Below are 20947 nucleotides of genomic sequence, written 5' to 3' on the forward strand. Positions count from 1 at the left end.
GCACACTGCTGCATGAACCCTCTACTGATCATCAGCTATGTGACTTGTAGGATGGTGTAAGCACACTGACCATTGATCACTGATCACTACCAGGGTAACAGTTGAAACCTGGCCACCCTTGTAGTCTCCACTTGCACGGCCGAACTGCTAGCGTTTCGTTGGCGCAAGTGTCTAAGAACGTTTCAGCAGGGCAGCCGCGTGTGTTTGCAAGGCAGAGGTCCTGGGTTCTGGTATCGGTTTGAAATGGCAAGCACAGTGACGTCTGCCAAAGCACCTCTTACCTTCCGAGGTTGAAAGTCATATTTGACACAGTGCTGGAAGCCTTTGCCTTTAGACTTCAGCGATGTCACGATCAGACAGTTGCCCACGAAATGTGCAGAATAGCCGATTCCTTTACTGGTGCGAAAGCTGCAAAAGAAACAGTATCAAAAATTACGAGGTGCGAACATTACATTTCTAATTTCAGATTGTCTCTCTCGATTTGTTGTTTCACCTTGTAGATACTCAGGAAAAAGAATGCCTTTCTCTCACTGGAGGTATGATTATCTTGTATCGATCAGGTTTATGTCAACTAAACACTATCCACACCAGAAGGACAATGATAGTAACTATTGTTAATTAGTAACTGACTAATTAATTCCCTTTCCACTCTGGTCATCCCTCTCTTTACCTCACCCTCTCTCCACCACTCCCTCTCTTATTCTCTGCCACTCCCTCTCTTATTCTCTGCCACTCCCTCTCTCATTCTCTGCCACTCCCTCTCTCATTCTCCCAGGCTGTTCCTCTCCTTTTCATCTCCTCCCTCCTCTCCCGTCCCAATGTTCCTCTCAGTCCTCTACTCCCCTCCTCTCCTCCTCTTTAGGGACTCCTCTCCCTATCTATCTGGAGTAGTGGTAGATAAACTCTCCTCTTGAGGCTATTGATCTCTTTGTTAATTACCCACAATCCTCTACCAGACATGGGCTGTGGTGGCCAGACATTAGAGTCTACATTAATAGTCATTACTGTTGTACCTCCCCCTTACAGCCCTTACAGCCCATATACCCTTTCTCTATACCTCCCTCTACAGCCAGCTTCTGATCACCGCCTGTATACACCGTATACATACACACACACACACACACACACACACACACACACACACACACACACACACACACACACACACACACACACAATAGCTTGTACCAGTCTCCACAGTTCAGACCTGGGCTGGTTTTAATCACTCTACTCGGGGCTCGTTCCTCATAAAGACATTATACTGCACTACATCATCAGGAGGAATGAGTCCTCAGATAGAGCTGATTATGAACTTGAAACCTTGAAAAGTGAATGAAATGAAAAACAATCTGCTTACAGATTTAGAAGGAAGGTCAGAGGTCACACATTAGAGTTACTGGTACGCCACAGGTCAGACGTCAAACACTAGAGTTACTGGTTCCCCACAGGTCAGACATCAAACACTAGAGTTACTGGTTCCCCACAGGTCAGACGTCAAACACTAGAGTTACTGGTTCCCCAGAGGTCAGACATCAAACACTAGAGTTACTGGTTCCCCAGAGGTCAGACATCAAACACTAGAGTTACTGGTTCCCCACAGGTCAGACATCAAACACTAGAGTTACTGGTTCCCCACAGGTCAGACATCAAACACTAGAGTTACTGGTTCCCCAGAGGTCAGACATCAAACACTAGAGTTACTGGTTCCCCAGAGGTCAGACATCAAACACTAGAGTTACTGGTTCCCCACAGGTCAGACGTCAAACACTAGAGTTACTGGTTCCCCACAGGTCAGACATCAAACACTAGAGTTACTGGTTCCCCAGAGGTCAGACATCAAACACTAGAGTTACTGGTTCCCCAGAGGTCAGACATCAAACACTAGAGTTACTGGTTCCCCAAGGGTCAGACATCAAACACTAGAGTTACTGGTTCCCCACAGGTCAGATGTCAAACACTAGAGTTACTGGTTGCCCAGAGGTCAGACGTCAAACACTAGAGTTACTGGTTCCCCACAGGTCAGACATCAAACACTAGAGTTACTGGTTCCCCAGAGGTCAGACATCAAACACTAGAGTTACTGGTTCCCCAGAGGTCAGACATCAAACACTAGAGTTACTGGTTCCCCACAGGTCAGATGTCAAACACTAGAGTTACTGGTTGCCCAGAGGTCAGACGTCAAACACTAGAGTTACTGGTTCCCCACAGGTCAGACATCAAACACTAGAGTTACTGGTTCCCCACAGGTCAGACGTCAAACACTAGAGTTACTGGTTCCCCAGAGGTCAGACATCAAACACTAGAGTTACTGGTTCCCCAGAGGTCAGACATCAAACACTAGAGTTACTGGTTCCCCACAGGTCAGACATCAAACACTAGAGTTACTGGTTCCCCACAGGTCAGACATCAAACACTAGAGTTACTGGTTCCCCAGAGGTCAGACATCAAACACTAGAGTTACTGGTTCCCCAGAGGTCAGACATCAAACACTAGAGTTACTGGTTCCCCACAGGTCAGACGTCAAACACTAGAGTTACTGGTTCCCCACAGGTCAGACATCAAACACTAGAGTTACTGGTTCCCCAGAGGTCAGACATCAAACACTAGAGTTACTGGTTCCCCAGAGGTCAGACATCAAACACTAGAGTTACTGGTTCCCCAAGGGTCAGACATCAAACACTAGAGTTACTGGTTCCCCACAGGTCAGATGTCAAACACTAGAGTTACTGGTTCCCCAGAGGTCAGACGTCAAACACTAGAGTTACTGGTTCCCCAGAGGTCAGACATCAAACACTAGAGTTACTGGTTCCCCAGAGGTCAGACATCAAACACTAGAGTTACTGGTTCCCCAGAGGTCAGACATCAAACACTAGAGTTACTGGTTCCCCACAGGTCAGATGTCAAACACTAGAGTTACTGGTTGCCCAGAGGTCAGACATCAAACACTAGAGTTACTGGTTCCCCAGAGGTCAGACATTAAACACTAGAGTCACTGGTTCCCCACAGGTCAGACGTCAAACACTAGAGTTACTGGTTCCCCAGAGGTCAGACGTCAAACACTGGAGTTACTGGTTCCCCAGAGGTCAGACGTCAAACACTGGAGTTACTGGTTCCCCAGAGGTCAGACGTCAAACACTAGAGTTACTGGTTCCCCAGAGGTCAGACGTCAAACACTGGAGTTACTGGTTCCCCAGAGGTCAGACATCAAACACTAGAGTTACTGGTTCCCCAGAGGTCAGACATCAAACACTAGAGTTACTGGTTCCCCACAGGTCAGACATCAAACACTAGAGTTACTGGTTCCCCAGAGGTCAGACATCAAACACTGGAGTTACTGGTTCCCCAGAGGTCAGACATCAAACACTAGAGTTACTGGTTCCCCACAGGTCAGATGTCAAACACTGGAGTTACTGGTTCCCCAGAGGTCAGACATCAAACACTGGAGTTACTGGTTCCCCAGAGGTCAGACATCAAACACTAGAGTTACTGGTTCCCCACAGGTCAGATGTCAAACACTGGAGTTACTGGTTCCCCAGAGGTCAGACATCAAACACTGGAGTTACTGGTTCCCCAGAGGTCAGACATCAAACACTAGAGTTACTGGTTCCCCACAGGTCAGATGTCAAACACTGGAGTTACTGGTTCCCCAGAGGTCAGACATCAAACACTAGAGTTACTGGTTCCCCACAGGTCAGATGTCAAACACTGGAGTTACTGGTTCCCCAGAGGTCAGACATCAAACACTAGAGTTACTGGTTCCCCAGAGGTCAGACATCAAACACTAGAGTTACTGGTTCCCCACAGGTCAGATGTCAAACACTGGAGTTACTGGTTCCCCAGAGGTCAGACATCAAACACTAGAGTTACTGGTTCCCCAGAGGTCAGACATCAAACACTAGAGTTACTGGTTCCCCAGAGGTCAGACGTCAGTTCAACGTCTAGTTTTGATTTGAACATGAAAATAAAAAAGGTTGAAAGTTGGGTGAAAAAATATGAAATTCCCCTATGTTGATGATTTTTTGCAAATCCAATCAGTTTTCCACGTTAGAAAACTGTCACTGTCGGCTCCTCTCCTTGTTCAGGCGGCGTTCGGCGGACGACATCGCCGGTTTTCTAGCCATCGCCGCTCCACTTTTCATTGTTCCATTTGTTTTGTCTTGTTTCCTCGCACACCTGGTTTACATTCCCTAATCAACTGCATATATATATTCCTCTGTTCCCCCCATGTCTTTGTGTGGGATTGTTTTGTTACGTGTTTTGTGTGACGCGCCAGGCTGGTTTTCCCCCGAGTACTGTGTTTAACCCGTGGTGTGTTTAATTGTTAAACATTTGCATCATTGTGACTGTCTTTGCACATTTGCCTTTGGCTGGAGGTTTTTTGACGCAGTTGAGTCCGTCTGTTGTTTGCTTCTGCCAAATAAAGTGTGCCCCTGATCACAACTCTCTGCTCTCCTGCACCTGACTTCTATACCAGTAGATCACAACTCTCTGCTCTCCTGCACCTGACCTCTATACCAGTAGATCACAACTCTCTGCTCTCCTGCACCTGACTTCTATACCAGTATATCACAACTCTCTGCTCTCCTGCACCTGACTTCTATACCAGTAGATCACAACTCTCTGCTCTCCTGCACCTGACTTCTATACCAGTAGATCACAATTCTCTGCTCTCCTGCACCTGACTTCTATACCAGTAGATCACAACTCTCTGCTCTCCTGCACCTGACTTCTATACCAGTAGATCACAACTCTGCTCTCCTGCACCTGACTTCTATACCAGTAGATCACAACTCTCTGCTCTCCTGCACCTGACTTCTATACCAGTAGATCACAACTCTCTGCTCTCCTGCACCTGACTTCTATACCAGTAGATCACAACTCTCTGATCTCCTGCACCTGACCTCTATACCAGTAGATCACAACTCTCTGCTCTCCTGCACCTGACTTCTATACCAGTAGATCACAACTCTCTGCTCTCCTGCACCTGACTTCTATACCAGTATATCACAACTCTCTGCTCTCCTGCACCTGACTGCTATACCAGTTGTGCACAACCTGACAAAAACTGATTGGAAACGTCATCACATATCTTTTTATTTGATTATTTGAAAACAATGTTAATTGAACCTGTTTTTGTCCAGTGGGTCAGTACACCAGGTGGGGGGACTGTTTGGGTGCTGGTTAAAAGGACAACAGCTTAGATCTCAGAGGTTTCAACCAGGTTGGCTTTGCGAATGATACTGATCATCTGCAATTGTGTTTATGTACCAGTGCTTCATGTGTATTAATCAGTAAAGACATGGTTTATAAGCTCACCAGTGGAAATATGGTTTATATGTTCTACTCACCAGTAGAGATATGGTTTATATGTTCTACTCACCAGTAGAGATATGGTTTATATGTTCTACTCACCAGTAGAGATATGGTTTATATGTTCTACTCACCAGTAGAGATACGGTATATATGTTCTACTCACCAGTAGAGATATGGTTTATATGTTCTACTCACCAGTAGAGATACGGTTTATATGTTCTACTAACCAGTAGAGATACAGTTTATATGTTCTACTCACCAGTAGAGATACGGTTGATATGTTCTACTCACCAGTAGAGATACGGTTGATATGTTCTACTCACCAGTAGAGATATGGTTTATATGTTCTACTCACCAGTAGAGATATGGTTTATATGTTCTACTCACCAGTAGAGATATGGTTTATATGTTCTACTCACCAGTAGAGATACGGTTTATATGTTCTACTCACCAGTAGAGATATGGTTTATATGTTCTACTCACCAGTAGAGATATGGTTTATATGTTCTACTCACCAGTAGATATATGGTTTATATGTTCTACTCACCAGTAGAGATATGGTTTATATGTTCTACTCTAATCACCAGTAGAGATATGGTGTATATGTTCTACTCACCAGTAGAAATATGGTTTATTTATTCTACTCTACTCACCAGTAGAGATATGGTTTATATGTTCTACTCACCAGTAGAGATATGGTTTATATGTTCTACTCACCAGTAGAGATATGGTTTGTCTTTGTCTACGTTGATGTTGTTTAGAGGGTCCATTCTGAACCAGGTGTTGAGAGTGAAGCCGTTCTGGTAAGGCCACTTAGCAATGGGAGGCAGCGCTATGGCCTGGAGTGAGAAAGGAAAGAGAGAGAGAGAGGGAGAGAGAAGGGGAGAGAGAGAGAGATACTTATCATAGAGGAAGGAGGAAGAGTCATCTCTAAACCGAATAATGTAACAAATATTCAACATATTATAGAACAGTGACAGATAACTACAGTGTAAGTATAACTATTCTCAGCTTTTCACACAAACAAAACATAATAAGTGGGAATGTCCTTTTTACCAGCCCAGTCCAGAGTGTAAATAAAGTCTTACCGCAGCACTGCGTCCGGGGAAGTTGAAGAAAGTGTCTGGACCGTGTCTCTGAGGCATCTGGTTCAGTACAGACAGCAGCTTCACTGCATGCCTCGGCTGAAGAGGAGAGATGGTTGTAGGAGAGAGGAATGAGATGGAGACAAGAGAGCGAGAAGAGATAGAGGGAGGAGAAGGGAGGGGAGAGAGATGAGATAAAAGGAGGAGAGGAGGAGGAAAGATGGAGGGAGAAGAGAGCAAAGAGATGGAGGGAGGAGACAGAGGGGAGACATGAAGGGACAAGGGGAAGAGAGAAGAGACGAGGGAAGAGACGAGGGAAGAGAGAGAGGAGACATGAAGGGACAAAGGGAAGAGAGACGAGACGAGGGAAGAGAAAGAGAAGGGTCAAAGGGAAGAGAGAAGAGATGAGGGAAGAGACGAGGGAATAGATGAGGGAAGAGACAGAGAGGAGATATGAAGGGACAAAGGGAAGAGAGAAGAGACGAGGGAAGAGACGAGGGAATAGATGAGGGAAGAGACAGAGAGGAGATATGAAGGGACAAAGGGAAGAGAAGAGACGAGGGAAGAGACGAGGGAATAGATGAGGGAAGAGAGAGAGAGGAGACATGAAGGGACAAAGGGAAGAGAGAAGAGACGAGGGAAGAGATGAGGGAATAGATGAGGGAAGAGAGAGAGGAGACATGAAGGGACAAAGGGAAGAGAGAAGAGGCAAGGGAAGAGACAAGGGAATAGATGAGGGAAGAGAGAGAGGAGATATGAAGGGACAAAGGGAAGGGAGAAGAGACGAGGGAAGAGATGAGGGAAGAGACAGAGAGGAGACAATAAGGGACAAAGGGAAGAGAGACGAGACGAGGGAAGAGAAAGAGAGGAGACATGAAGGGACAAAGGGAAGAGAGAAGAGATGAGAGAAGAGATGAGGGAAGAGATGAGGGAATAGATGAGGGAAGAGACAGAGAGGAGACATGAAGGGACAAAGGGAAGAGAGAAGAGGCAAGGGAAGAGACGAGGGAATAGATGAGGGAAGACTCAGAGAGGAGATATGAAGGGACAAAGGGAAGAGAGGAGAGATGAGGGAATAGAAAGAGAGGAGACATGAAGGGACAAAGGGAAGAGAGAAGAGATGATGGAAGAGACAGAGAGGAGATATGAAGGGACAAAGGGAAGAGAGAAGAGACGAGGGAAGAGAAAGAGAGGAGACATGAAGGGACATAAAGGGAAGAGAGAAAAGTTGAGAGAAGAGACGAGGGAAGAGATGAGGGAATAGATGAGGGAAGAGACAGAGAGGAGATATGAAGGGACAAAGGGAAGAGAGACGAGACGAGGGAAGAGACCAGGGAAGGGACAGAGAGGAGACATGAAGGGACAAAAGGAATAGAGAAGAGACGAGGGAAGAGACGAGGGAAGAGACATGAAGGGACAAAGGGAAGAGAGACGAGACGAGGGAATAGACGAGGGAAGAGACAGAGAGGAGATGTAAGGAAGAGATTGAGAATATATGAGCCATGTTCATCAAATACAACAGGTGAATCTAAACCCCAACTTGTAACCTCTCCTTCTCCTCCCATGACTTACCCAGAGTTCTCTACTCCTACAACTTACCCAGAGTCCTCTACTCCTACAACTTACCCAGAGTTCTCTACTCCTACAACTTACCCAGAGTCCTCTACTCCTACAACTTACCCAGAGTTCTCGGTCTCCCCTCAGCATACTGAACAGCAATTTGAGCTCCTTCACTGTGATGCTGTAGCTGGCCAGCACTCCTAACATATCCACCAGCAGGTCTACAGACACACACACACACACACACACACACACACACACACACACACACACACACACACAGTGTTGAGTTGGTACTTCACCGGTAGATAGGGTTTCATTATTTACTGTAAAAAATCCACAATATAAACATGCCCTCATATTCACAACATAATTAAAAAGAAAATTCCATGCTATTAGCTTACCCTCTGAAAAAAAATCCTCTAAACTGCCACTCAGTCTCATTATAAAACACACTGTGACTAATGACATTTTCTCTTTTCAATCTTTCCTCTCCTTTAAGCCATAGGAATTTCAATATGCTTAAAATATTAACTTAATCCACATCCATCCACCCAGAACTCTGCAGTGGGAACTTTACTGTACTGCAGGCAGCTGGCCATGGAACAAGCTCTATGGACTATGTATTCTCTGTGTGTGTGTGTGTGTGTGTGTGTGTGTGTGTGTGTGTGTGTGTGTGTGTGTGTGTGTGTGTGTTTGTGTGTGTGTGTGTGTGTGTGTGTGTGCCTGCTTGCGTATGTTCCTTTACCTGCGATCATGTCGTCAACAGAGCTCATCTTCAGCAGCAGCAGCTCTATGAGGCCCACCTCAGTGCTGGTCTGGAGGTTGCGGACACTCTTCCTGAGGATGGCTGTGAACATGGACCACACCTCAGCCTGGCAGGTCACATCACAGTGCTCCAACAGCTCTACTACACAGCCCAGGCTCTCCGCTGCCGCTATGATGAAGTTCTGTTCCAGGTCAAACTCGCCCCCCACCAGCTGGAGAGGAGAGGGAGGGGAGAGGAGGAATGGGAAGGGACAAGAGAGAGGGGGTATGAGATTAACAGGCATGATTGCTAGTTCAGTAAGAGACGGGAGGCTTTTTCCTCTAAGAGACTGTGAGGGTATTGGAGTTGTAATGTAAAATCCAATGTTGGTTGAAAAGTGGAGGGGAAGGGGCATACTGTACCGATCACCCAACAATCAATATTTATATTCTTGAAGCTCAACAGGAAATGAATTGGCCGACTCTAGTAGCATGTGATAAATACAGAGAACACACTGTACAGAGGCTGCATCTTGATTGGTGGGCATGGAGGCAGACATGCATAAAATAGGGTCAGAAACTCTCCAGGTAGCAGAAGTAAATAGAAGAAAAATAAAGAAAAAAAGAACTAATAGCAGATCTAGCAAAAGAGAGAGCGTGAAAGAACGTGAGAAAGAAAGAGGGTGAGAGAAAAAGAGTGTAAGAGAGAAAGAGGGTGAGAGAAAGGGGTGAGAGAGAAAGAGGTGAGAGAGAAAGAGGGTGAGAGAGAAAGGGGGTGAGAGAGAAAGGGGGTGAGAGAGAAAGGGGGTGAGAGAGAAAGAGGATGAGAGAGAAAGAGGGTGAGAGAGAAAGAGGCTGAGAGAGAAAGAGGGGGGGGTAGTAATGAGTAATCTGATGTGGTTCAATGGCCAAGCTGTTCAGACAACTGATTCCTATAAAGAGTTTACAGAAACAACCTCCTGCTAAATATAGACCATGTTCACACTGTTGTACACTGAACAGGCAACCTGGGTTCAACATACTGCACAGGTCCTCTCTCCTTTCCTCTCATATTCCTTCCCCACCATCTCCTCTGCTTCCCCTCTCCTTTCCTCCCTTCTTCTCTCACTCCCTTCATCTCTTCTCACTCCCTTCATCTCTTCTCTCTCCTCTCCTCTTCTCTCTCTTCTGCCTTCCTCTCCTCATCCATCCTCTCCTCTCCCCATCCCTCCTCTCCTCTCCTCGTCCATCCTCTTCTCTCCTCATCCATCCATCCTCTCCTCTCCCCATCCTCTCCCCATCCCTCCTCTCTATTGTCCTCTCCTCTCCCCATCCCTCTCTATTGTCCTCTCCCCATCCTCTCCTCTCCCCATCCTCTCCTCTCCCCATCCTCTCCTCCCCACATCCTCTCCTCCCCACATCCCTCCTCTCTATTGTCCTCTCCTCTCCCCATCCCTCCTCTCCCCATCCCTCCTCTCTATTGTCCTCTCCCCATCCTCTCCTCTCCCCATCCTCTCCTCTCCCCATCCCCCTCTCTATTGTCCTCTCCTCATCCCTCCTCTTCCCATCCTCTCTCCATCCCTCCTCTCTATTGTCCTCTCCTCTCCCCATCCCTCCTCTCCCCATCCCTCCTCTCTATTGTCCTCTCCCCATCCTCTCCTCTCCCCATCCTCTCCTCTCCCCATCCTCTCCTCTCCCCATCCCTCCTCTCTCCATCCTCTCCCCATCCCTCCTCTCTATTGTCCTCTCCTCTCCTCATCCCTCCTCTCCCCATCCTCTCCTCTCCCCATCCCTCCTCTCCCCCATCCTCTCCTAACCACAACCCTCCTCTCTATTGTCCTCTCCTCTCCCCATCCACTCCTCTCCCCATCCCTCCTCTATTGTCCTCTCCTCTCCCCATCCCCTCCACTCTATTGTCCTCTCCTCATCCTCTCCTCTCCACATCCCTCCTCTTTATTGTCCTCTCCTCTCCCCATCCCTCCTCTCTATTGTCCTCTTCTCTCCTCATCCCTTCTCTCCCCATCCCTCCTCTCCCCATCCCTACTCTCCCCATCCTCTCCCCATCGCTCCTCTCTATTGTCCTCTCCTCTCCCCATCCAATCCTCTCTATTGTCCTCTCCTCTCCCCATCCAATCCTCTCTATTGTCCTCTCCTCTCCCCATCCCCTCCTCTCTATTGTCCTCTCCTCTCCCCATCCCCTCCTCTCTATTGTCCTCTCCTCTCCCCATCCCCTCCTCTCTATTGTTCTCTCCTCTCCCCATCCCCTCCTCTCTATTGTCCTCTCCTCATCCCCTCCTCTCTATTGCCCTCTCCTCTCCCCATCCCCTCCTCTCTATTGTCCTCTCCTCTCCCCATCCCCTCCTCTCCATTGTCCTCTCCTCATCCTCTCCTCTCCACATCCCTCCTCTCTATTGTCCTCTCCCCTCCCCATCAACTTCTCTCCCCATCCCCCCTCTCTATTGTCCTCTTCTCTCCTCATCCCTCCTCTCCCCATCCTCTCCTCTCCCCATCCCCTCCTCTCCCCATCCCTCCTCTCCCCATCCCTCCTCTCCCCCATCCTCTCCTCATCCTCTCCTCCCCACATCCCTCCTCTCTATTGTCCTCTCCTCTCCCCATCCACTCCTCTCCCAATCCTCTCCTCTCCCCATCCTCTCCTCTCCCCATCCCCTCCACTCTATTGTCCTCTCCTCATCCTCTCCTCTCCACATCCCTCCTCTCCCCATCCCTCCTCTCCCCATCCCTACTCTCCCCATCCCTACTCTCCCCATCCTCATCCTCCTTTCTATTGTCCTCTCCTCATCTTCTCCCCATCCCTCCTCTCTATTGTCCTCGCCTCTCCCCATCCACTCCTCTCTATTGTCCTCTCCTCTCCCCATCCACTCCTCTCCCCATCCCCTCCTCTCTATTGTCCTCTCCTCATCCCCTCCTCTCTATTGTCCTCTCCTCTGCCCATCCCCTCCTCTCTATTGTTCTCTCCTCTCCCCATCCCCTCCTCTCTATTGTCCTCTCCTCATTCCCTCCTCTCTATTGTCCTCTCCTCTCCCCATCCCCTCCTCTCTATTGTCGTCTCCTCATCCCCTCCTCTCTATTGTCCTCTCCTCTCCCCATCCCCTCCTCTCTATTGTCCTCTCCTCTCCCCATCCCCTCCTCTCCTCTCCCCATCCCCTCCTCTCTATTGTCCTCTCCTCTCCCCATCCCCTCCTCTCTATTGTCCTCTCCTCTCCCCATCCCCTCCTCTCTATTGTCCTCTCCTCTCCCCATCCCCTCCTCTCTATTGTCCTCTCCTCTCCTCTCCCCATCCCCTCCTCTCTATTGTCCTCTCCTCTCCCCATCCCCTCCTCTCTATTGTCCTCTCTACTCTGCGTTGTCTAAAATTAATATTCCTTTCATTTATTTACCCCTCCTTTTATTTTGGTAGAATTCAGATCCAGTAGTAGTTGTTCCGTTATAAAAGGCATCAATTACTTAGTGAGCTTAGTGTGGTAATACCTGTCTCGTACTCGAGTACAGAGCCCAGGGAAAGTATTCATGTGGAATGTAACATCTTGACAAGAACGTCCTTATCAATGAGAGGAATTGATTTTCAGATCAGACTGTGTGCAGTTGAAGTTAGGATAATGTCTGAGGTATTAGGAAAAACAGGACCGGATCAATCATGTTTATTTACTTTCTCATCTACACCAGAGAACTAGGATTCTGACCAAGAACTAGCTTCTCCATTACATTGTGGGTTGAGCAAACAACCTCAACATTTTTACTGCAAATGTATTGGCAGACTAGTAGGCCATGATATAGAGACAGAGGAGAAACAAAGAGCCCTGCAGTCCCAGCTGATCCTAATCTCACTATCCTACCTCTCCATCCCCCTGTCTATGCTTCACTCCACCCCTCCATGCACAGACAGCAAGCGGCAGACTAATTACAGTTGTCTCATCCTAGTAAACTGCAGACATTGTGCTCAGAGAGGAGAGGAGGAGAGGTATAGATGCGTCCCCCTATTCCCTATTTTGTGCTCTGGTCAAAAGGCTCTGGTCAAAAGTAGTGCCCTAAACAGGGAATAGAGTGGCATTTGGGATGTTGACATGGACATAGATTAGCCACTTAGGCTGCGTTTACACAGACAGCCCAATTCTGATCTTTTTTTCACTAATTGGTATTTTGACCAATCAGATCAGCTCTGAAAAAGATCTGACGTGATTGGTCAAAAGAACAATGTGTGGAAAAAAGATCAGAATTGGGATGCCTGTCTAAACGCAGCCTTAGAAGCTTTCAGCCTCTCTCTCACACAGCCAGTCACTGTTAGAGTAATTATACCAGCCATTATACACACCACTTCAGCCACTTAAAACTGGCTAAACCATGCTACTGCATAATCAATACTAAGAGCACGTGTACATTTAGCTTGAGTTTGTTTAAACCATACGTAAGAAGAACTTGAGGGTTATCAAAGACTCAGCAGATTCAGAAATATAGGCACATTATGTAAGCCTGAGGTATGCCAGAGGCAACGAGAGCAAACACAATGTCCTGTACAGCAGTACAGAAGAATATCCGCATTCTAAACTCCAGGGGGGTATCCAAAATAGCACCCTATTCTCTATATAGTGCACAACTTTTGACCAGAGCCCTGTGGGTGCCATTTGGGACCTCAAAAAAGGATTTGGGGCACTCCTTGAAGCCAGTGAGAGGACAGCAGAAAGGAGAGAGCAGAGAGGAGAAAACAAGGACACAAGGAGTCTAATCATCAACAAAACCTTGAAGATGAAAAGAACAACTTGTGCATTCCAAAGTCAGTTTTTACAGTGTGGTGGTGTATCTTCAATCAATCATGATCTCCTGGTTGGATGAAAAACAGAATAACTACTTTTTAACTTGAAATGTTTAGTATGTACAAGAGTGTCATTGTTTCTATTAGCAGAATAACACTTTCATTTACAATCTCTTTCTGAATTTAGAAACCTATCTTCAAATCAGATTCTTGATTAGCTCCCACAATCACCCAGGCGCCAGATGTCTCTGTGTGAGTAGCTGCATTAAGAATGAGCAGAATGTATATTGGAAACATGCAGTCGGGTTACATATAGCTGTCACACCCTGATCTGTTTCACCTGTCTTTGTGATTGTCTCCTCCCCCCACCAGGTGTCACCCATCTTCCCCATTATCCCCTATGTATTTATACCGGTGTTCTCTGTTTGTCTGTTTCCAGTTTGTCTTGTTTGTCAAGTCTACCAGCATTTTTTGTATCAGCTCCTGCTTTTTCCCAGTCTCTCTTTTCTCACCCTGCTGGTTTTGACCCTTGCCTGTCCTGAGCAGGTCCGCCTGACCACTCTGCCTGCCCCTGAGCCTGCCTGCCCCTGACCCTGACCACTCTGCCTGACCCTGAGCCTGCCTGCCCCTGACCCTGACCACTCTGCCTGACCCTGAGCCTGCCTGACCCTGAGCCTGCCTGCCCCGGAGCCTGCCTGCCCCGGAGCCTGCCTGCCCCGGAGCCTGCCTGCCCCGGAGCCTGCCTGTCCCTGAGCCTGCCTGCCTCTGACCCTGAGCCTGCCTGCCCCTGCCCCTGACCCTGCATGCCCCTGAGCCTGCCTGCCCCTGACCCTGAGCCTGCCTGACCCTGAGCCTGCCTGCTCCTGACCCTGAGCCTGCCTGACCCTGAGCCTGCCTGCCCCTGACCCTGACCCTGCCTGCCTCTGACCTTGCGTGCCCCTGAGCCTGCCTGGCCCTGACCCTGAGCCTGCCTGCCCCTGACCTTGAGCCTTCCCCTGAGCCTGCCTGCCCCTGAGCCTGCCTGCCCCTGGCCCTGTGAGCCCCTGACCCTGTGTGCCCCTGAGCCTGCCTGGCCCTGACCCTGAGCCTGCCTGCCCCTGAGCCTGCCTGCCTCTGACCCTGAGCCTGCCTGCCCCTGCCCCTGAGCCTGCCTGCCCCTGAGCCTGCCTGCCTCTGACCCTGAGCCTGCCTGCCTCTGACCCTGAGCCTGCCTGCCCCTGCCCCTGAGCCTGCCTGCCTGCCCCTGAGCCTGCCTGCCCCTGACCCTGAGCCTGCCTGCCCCTGACACTGAGCCTGCCTGCCCCTGACACTGAGCCTGCCTGCCCCTGACACTGAGCCTGCCTGCCCCTGACACTGAGCCTGCCTGCCCCTGACACTGAGCCTGCCTGCCCCTGACACTGAGCCTGCCTGCCCCTGACACTGAGCCTGCCTGCCTCTGACCCTGAGCCTGCCTGCCCCTGAGCCTGCCTGCCCCTGAGCCTGCCCCTGAGCCTGCCTGCCTGTCTCTGACCCTGAGCCTGCCTGTCTCTGACCCTGAGCCTGCCTGTCTCTGACCCTGAGCCTGCCTGCCCCTGACACTGAGCCTGCCTGTCCCTGACCCTGCGTGCCCCTGACCCTGACCCTGCGTGCCCCTGACCCTGACCCTGCGTGCCCCTGACCCTGAGCCTGCCTGAGCCTGCCCCTGAGCCTGCCTGCCCCTGTCTGCCCCTGACCCTGTCTGCCCCTGACCCTGCCTGCCCCTGACCCTGCCCCTGCCCCTTACCAGGACCCTGAGCCTGACCCTGAGCCTGACCCTGCCCCTGACCCTGACCCTGCCCCTGACCCTGCCCCTGACCCTGACCCTGCCCCTGCCCCTGAGCCTGCCGTCCTGTACCTTTGCCCCCCTCCGGATTACCGTCCTGTAATTTTGCCCCCTTCTGGATTACCGTCCTGTAACTTTGCCCCCCTCTGGATTACCGTCCTGTAACTTTGCCCCCCTCTGGATTACCGTCCTGTAACTTTGCCCCCCTCTGGATTACCGTCCTGTAATTTTTCCCCCCTCTGGATTACCGTCCTGTAACTTTGCCCCCTCTGGATTACCGTCCTGTAACTTTGCCCCCTCTGGATTACCGTCCTGTAACTTTGCCCCCTCTGGATTACCGTCCTGTAATTTTCCCCCCTCTGGATTACCGTCCTGTAATTTTTCCCCCCTCTGGATTACCGTCCTGTAACTTTGCCCCCTTCTGGATTACCGTCCTGTAACTTTGCCCCCCTCTGGATTACCGTCCTGTAACTTTGCCCCCCTCTGGATTACTGTCCTGTAACTTTGCCCCCTCTGGATTACCGTCCTATAACTTTGCCCCCCTCTGGATTACTGTCCTGTAACTTTGCTCCTGTTGCTGTAATAAATATTGTTACTTCAACACGGTCTGCATCTGGGTTTTACCTTTATCCTGATAATAACAATGTACCTCCTCCACCATCTAAGAAACAGTTTTAAGGATTACTAGAAGTAACAGGCTACATATAGATATAGGCTCAGTCTTAATACAGTAACAGAAATTATACCCATTTCAATTTAACTCTACAGTACCGCTCACTTCTTCTCACTACAACCTCTCCCCCTCTCCTTCTCCCCTCTCTTTCTGTGTGTTAACCTCCTGACCATTCATCTCTGTTACACTTAACATCCTGATCAGTGATTAGTTCCTTTCTCCTGACTGCATCTTGACAGGATGACGAACCAGAGAATGGGGGAGAGAGAGAGATTCTTGGTCACCATGGTGACAGCAGTAGGTTGGACTAGTGATGTAATCTTCAGTAAGTTTCCAGTCTAAACAATGGACAGTAAATCAGGCAAAAAAAAATATTAGAAGTGATTTCCTATTTTCAGATGTTGGTGAGAATGAAAAGAGAACAGGAGAAAGAGGATTACATCAAGATGAATAATATATATATATGCCAAAACATGTTCAAAAATACACAGCTGCTCCATACTAAGAGGCATCCATAGTGAAGGCCCGGGCTAAACTGCTGTATCCTACATCAGAGTACACAGACAGCACATGCTAGTGTGTCGTTTCGGTTTCCATGTCATCCTAAATAAAAAGAAAAGCTGGTGGACTTTCAGTTCTTTGCAGCAGAGAATGAGCACAGCAGCCATGCAGCAGCAAACCGTCTGGAAAAGAATTAGACCAATCGCTCAAAGATCAGCCTCACAGATTGGTCGATGATTGTGTCTGCACCCTGTGTGCCTACACCAAGTCACAGTGATAACAGAACAGCATAACAGGACAAGACCAGGGTTGTATCCCAAATGGCACCCTATTCCTTTTATACTGCACTACATAGGGAATAGGGTGTCATTTTGGACACACCTCAGGACTAGACCAGAACGGATCAGGTCAGCCTGATAGTGTGTAAACTACTTAAGCTGCTCTCTGTCTCTCTGACACGTACAGTAATCTACTCTGCAGGAGTGTGATCTAACACAGCCACTCCAGTAATCTGAGGGAGTAAACCCAGGGCTCTTCTCTCCCTCCTCGAGACCTGACAAAACTACAAAGGTCAGGCTCCCACTCAGCCCAGTCCAAGCTGTGTAGTAGTGTGAATAGTGGGACACCACAGCTGCTCTGATGCTCTGAGGACTAGAACCACTTCCTCATTCCAACATAATGTAAATTAATTCACTCATTTGCATAACTGGCAGAACAGCCTTGTGTGAGTAAATGCACAAGGCAAAACCCACAAATTAAACCCCCTTTTGTAGCTGTCATGATCTATACTCTAATCAGCAGGACGGTCAACGTCATACACACACCAAAACACCTATAAAAGGTTTAGTCCCAGTGTACTAGCCATGTAACACCAGAAAGGAAACAGTCTTTTAAACAGCAGCTTTGATGAATGTGTGTAAACTAGGCCATGATGCTACTGTGAACAGAGCACATATCTGAGAGCCCAGTTACACACTGGTTTCCCCTTTAAGACAAGCCACAACCCACCTCCTGCTTCCTGCCTGCTGCAGCCAAACCTTCTCTCGCCTCCTTGCTGATCATCGCTACATCATCCAGAAACATGGTCCTCTTGGCTTAGACTGCAACTCTGTTGGAGTTGAGAGTGTCTCAACACAGTTTTGTTCCAACCCTGCACAAGCATGCATGATCAAAGGGCTAGATTATGAGTTGAGTGGTGGAATCAGACGGGTTTGTGCAGGGCTGGAGCAACAATGTGCACTGGACCGGAGTGTGGGGACGGTAGTGGAATGTTGATGAAAACAGAGCTTTGTGCATAAACCCAGCACTGGGAAACAGCAGAGCCCAGCACTGGGAAACAGCAGAGCCCAGCACTGGGAAACAGCAGAGCCCAGCACTGGGAAACAGCAGAGCCCAGCACTGGGAAACAGCAGAGCCCAGCACTGGGAAACAGCAGAGCCCAGCGAGGTTGTGTGACTGGATTACAGATGAACATACAGCATGTGATGATGATCACACCGGGGTAAACAAACACAGGAACAACACAAAAGGACAACTCTCTGTAGAACACGTGATCCAGTCTACACAGATACAGTATACTCTCCTCCATGCTATCACGTGGACATATAGATGGTCCAGAATGATCAACTCCACCGCTCAGTCAGGTGTGATCTATGGCAGATCTATTTCCAGTCAATAGGGCATCACATTACTCTGCTCCCTGACCCATGACCCAGCATCATGAACACCTGGCCCGCCCCTGTTCATCATGAGAAAACAGATGTCCGTCCATGTATGGGAGTTTCCACCTCCTTTGCTACAACGCACACACACATGAAATTCTCGTCCACCTGTCCTCCCCATCCACCTCTCCTCCAGCTGATTCAGTTGCACCAATTTATTTTATCAAACAGGTCATTATATCAAATCAGTAGATCCTTTGTGAGGGCTAGAAAGACCTGTGTGATTTATTGAACAGGAACAGAACAGGAAGGTTGTCTCTGAGGCAGAGAGGAGAGATGTCCTGAGTACCAACAAATCAACCTACAGAGAAAAGAGAAGGAGGAGAGAGGGAAAATAGAGAAATGAGAGGGGAGAGAGGGAGGAAAGGGGGAGGAGAGAAGGAAAGAAAAGAGAGAAATGAGAGGGGAGAGAGGGAGGAAAGGGGGAGGAGAGAAGGAAAGAAGAGAGAAATGAGAGGGGAGAGGGAGGAAAGAGGGAGGAGAGAAGGAAAGAGAAGAGAGAAATGAGAGGGGAGAGAGGGAGGAAAGGGGGAGGAGAGAAGGAAAGAGAAGAGAGAAATGAGAGGGGGAGAGAGGGAGGAAAGGGGGAGGAGAGAAGGAAAGAGAAGAGAGAAATGAGAGGGGAGAGAGGGAGGAAAGGGGGAGGAGAGAAGGAAAGAGAAGAGAGAAATGAGAGGGGAGAGAGGGAGGAAAGGGGGAGGAGAGAAGGAAAGAAAAGAGAGAAATGAGAGGGGAGAGAGGGAGGAAAGAGGGAGTCTAATTACCAGGGAGGAGAAAGTGAGAAAAAGAGTGCTAGAGGGGGTGGGAGGTGAGATGGAGAGAGGGACAGGAAGAACAGCAGTAGTTTTCATCACATTCTCTCCACATAATAAATCAGGGGGAACATGAAATGTATTAAATCCCAGAAGAACCACCCAGCTTCATTTATCTTAATGCTCACTGCTAACATTACCTGTAGAAGCACAAGTGCCATGACATTTACTGTCTGAAAGGAAATGGAATAAATTGTATAAAATAGTGGAATAAATGGAATGTTATATCATTGTCCAAGGTGCACGAGAAGATTATCAAGGTAAGCATAAATCCTGTAAAGAAGACTGTATTGTATCAACACCAATACACCCGACAAAGCCAGAAGAGGAGAAAGGAAGTCTAACGGAGCTCTAGAGGAGCCTTGAGGATGTGCCATGACCAGGCCATGCAGTCTCTGAAAAGGGACAGCACTGCAGATCAACATAGGTCCTTGTCAAAAGTATTACACTAAATTGGGACAAACTGCTTAAAATTCTACCAAGCCGGAAGGGGTTAATCTCATACTTTTAGTCGTCTCTTATGTGCGCCTCCAACACAGGGAGAAGTGGGAAATTGAATTGAAAACAGAACTTACCGAGGATTGGAGTGAAAGCGCTATAAAAAGAGTAATGTGGGATCAAGGGGTCTGAATACTTCCGGAATGCACTGTATATGTTGTATATATATATTCACTGTCTCATTTATAATATGTTAACATTCATTGTTTTCAAACCATGACACATGTAGGCCTATGCACCTTATATTAATAGTATTTTATTTTATGTATTTACTTGTATTATTATTCATAATTGTTTTCCCGGGATGGAATGTGAGGGTGGGACTGGGGTAGGTCGTGCCGACCTGAGTGTGGAGCTGTTCTTTGTAAAAAAAAGAAATATAAAAAAACAAAATCAGTGGTGCAATTTTAATCTTTAATTAAAGAAACTAACTAATTAGGGAATGAAGGCCATTTAGATGAAGAAAAGTGAAAGTGCATCTGACTCCATACAGACAGACACTAGCTGCCGGTCAGTATTTCAGCACTATGGACAGTTCCTCTCTGGTGAAACCTCATTAAACCTCACAAAGCTGCAAGTGTCGAGCCCCACTGATCTTGCTGCCTCACTGCACAGACAAAAACAGGTTAACAGACATGTAACATGCTAATGACATACTTTATATGAAGTGGCCTCTTCCAGCCTTCTGGTCCGTGGCAGGGCCTGTTAAGCTGAACAGCCAATCAACAGATAGCAGGTCTCTTTCATCTCTGGACAGCCTCATACTAACGCCCATAGGCTGGCAGCCATGCTGTGTGTGTGTGTGTGTGTGTGTGTGTGTGTGTGTGTGTGTGTGTGTGTGTGTGTGTGTGTGTGTGTGTGTGTGTGTGTGTGTGTGTGTGTGTGTGTGTTGGGTAAAAGCACATCAAAGCCAGTGGTCCTGGCCTGCTTCAGTAGAGGCGAGAGTAAGAAACCACTTAGTATTTTGTCCACCAATTAATCACACCCTGGGGGTGGATCCTAAGGTGAGTACAGAGAGCTCCCAGAGACACTGTGTTCTACCTCCCTAACCCACCAAATCACTTCACATTCACAGCTCACTGTGAGAGACAGAGACACAGGTCTGCTTCCCCATCTGAAGGCTTCTCAGCTCAGTTCCTTTCCTCTCCATTCTTCTTCCTTTTCCATTCCATTCCTCTCCTTTCCATTCCTCTCCTTTCCTTTCCTTTCCATTCCATTCCATTCCTCTCATTTCCTTTCCATTCCATTCCATTCCTCCCCTTTCCTTTCCATTCCTCTCCTTTCCTCTCCTTTCCATTCCTCCCCTTTCCTTTCCATTCCTCTCCTTTCCATTCCTCCCCTTTCCTTTCCATTCCTCCCCTTTCCTTTCCATTCCTCCCCTTTCCTTTCCATTCCTCCCCTTTCCTTTCCATTCCTCTCCTTTCCTTTCCATTCCTCCCCTTTCCTTTCCTTTCCATTCCTCTCCCTTCCTCTCCTTTCCTTTCCATTC

The 20947-nt window shown here is 48.3% G+C and overlaps 1 protein-coding gene across 1 annotated transcript in view; it reads right to left on the bottom strand.

Moving 5' to 3' along the window:
- The window catches only part of LOC135553390 (neurobeachin-like), a 334327-nt gene that overhangs the window by 269574 nt on the left and 43806 nt on the right, over positions 1-20947 (bottom strand). The window contains exons 2-6 of the mRNA XM_064985529.1: positions 8707-8938; positions 8079-8179; positions 6402-6497; positions 6031-6152; positions 282-408 (exon numbers count right to left, since the gene is read on the bottom strand). Coding sequence (XP_064841601.1) covers positions 282-408; positions 6031-6152; positions 6402-6497; positions 8079-8179; positions 8707-8938 — 678 coding nt within the window. The remainder of the gene's footprint in view (positions 1-281; positions 409-6030; positions 6153-6401; positions 6498-8078; positions 8180-8706; positions 8939-20947) is intronic.

This window comes from Oncorhynchus masou, chromosome 13, assembly GCF_036934945.1.
Source record: "Oncorhynchus masou masou isolate Uvic2021 chromosome 13, UVic_Omas_1.1, whole genome shotgun sequence".
Taxonomy (NCBI): domain Eukaryota; kingdom Metazoa; phylum Chordata; class Actinopteri; order Salmoniformes; family Salmonidae; genus Oncorhynchus; species Oncorhynchus masou.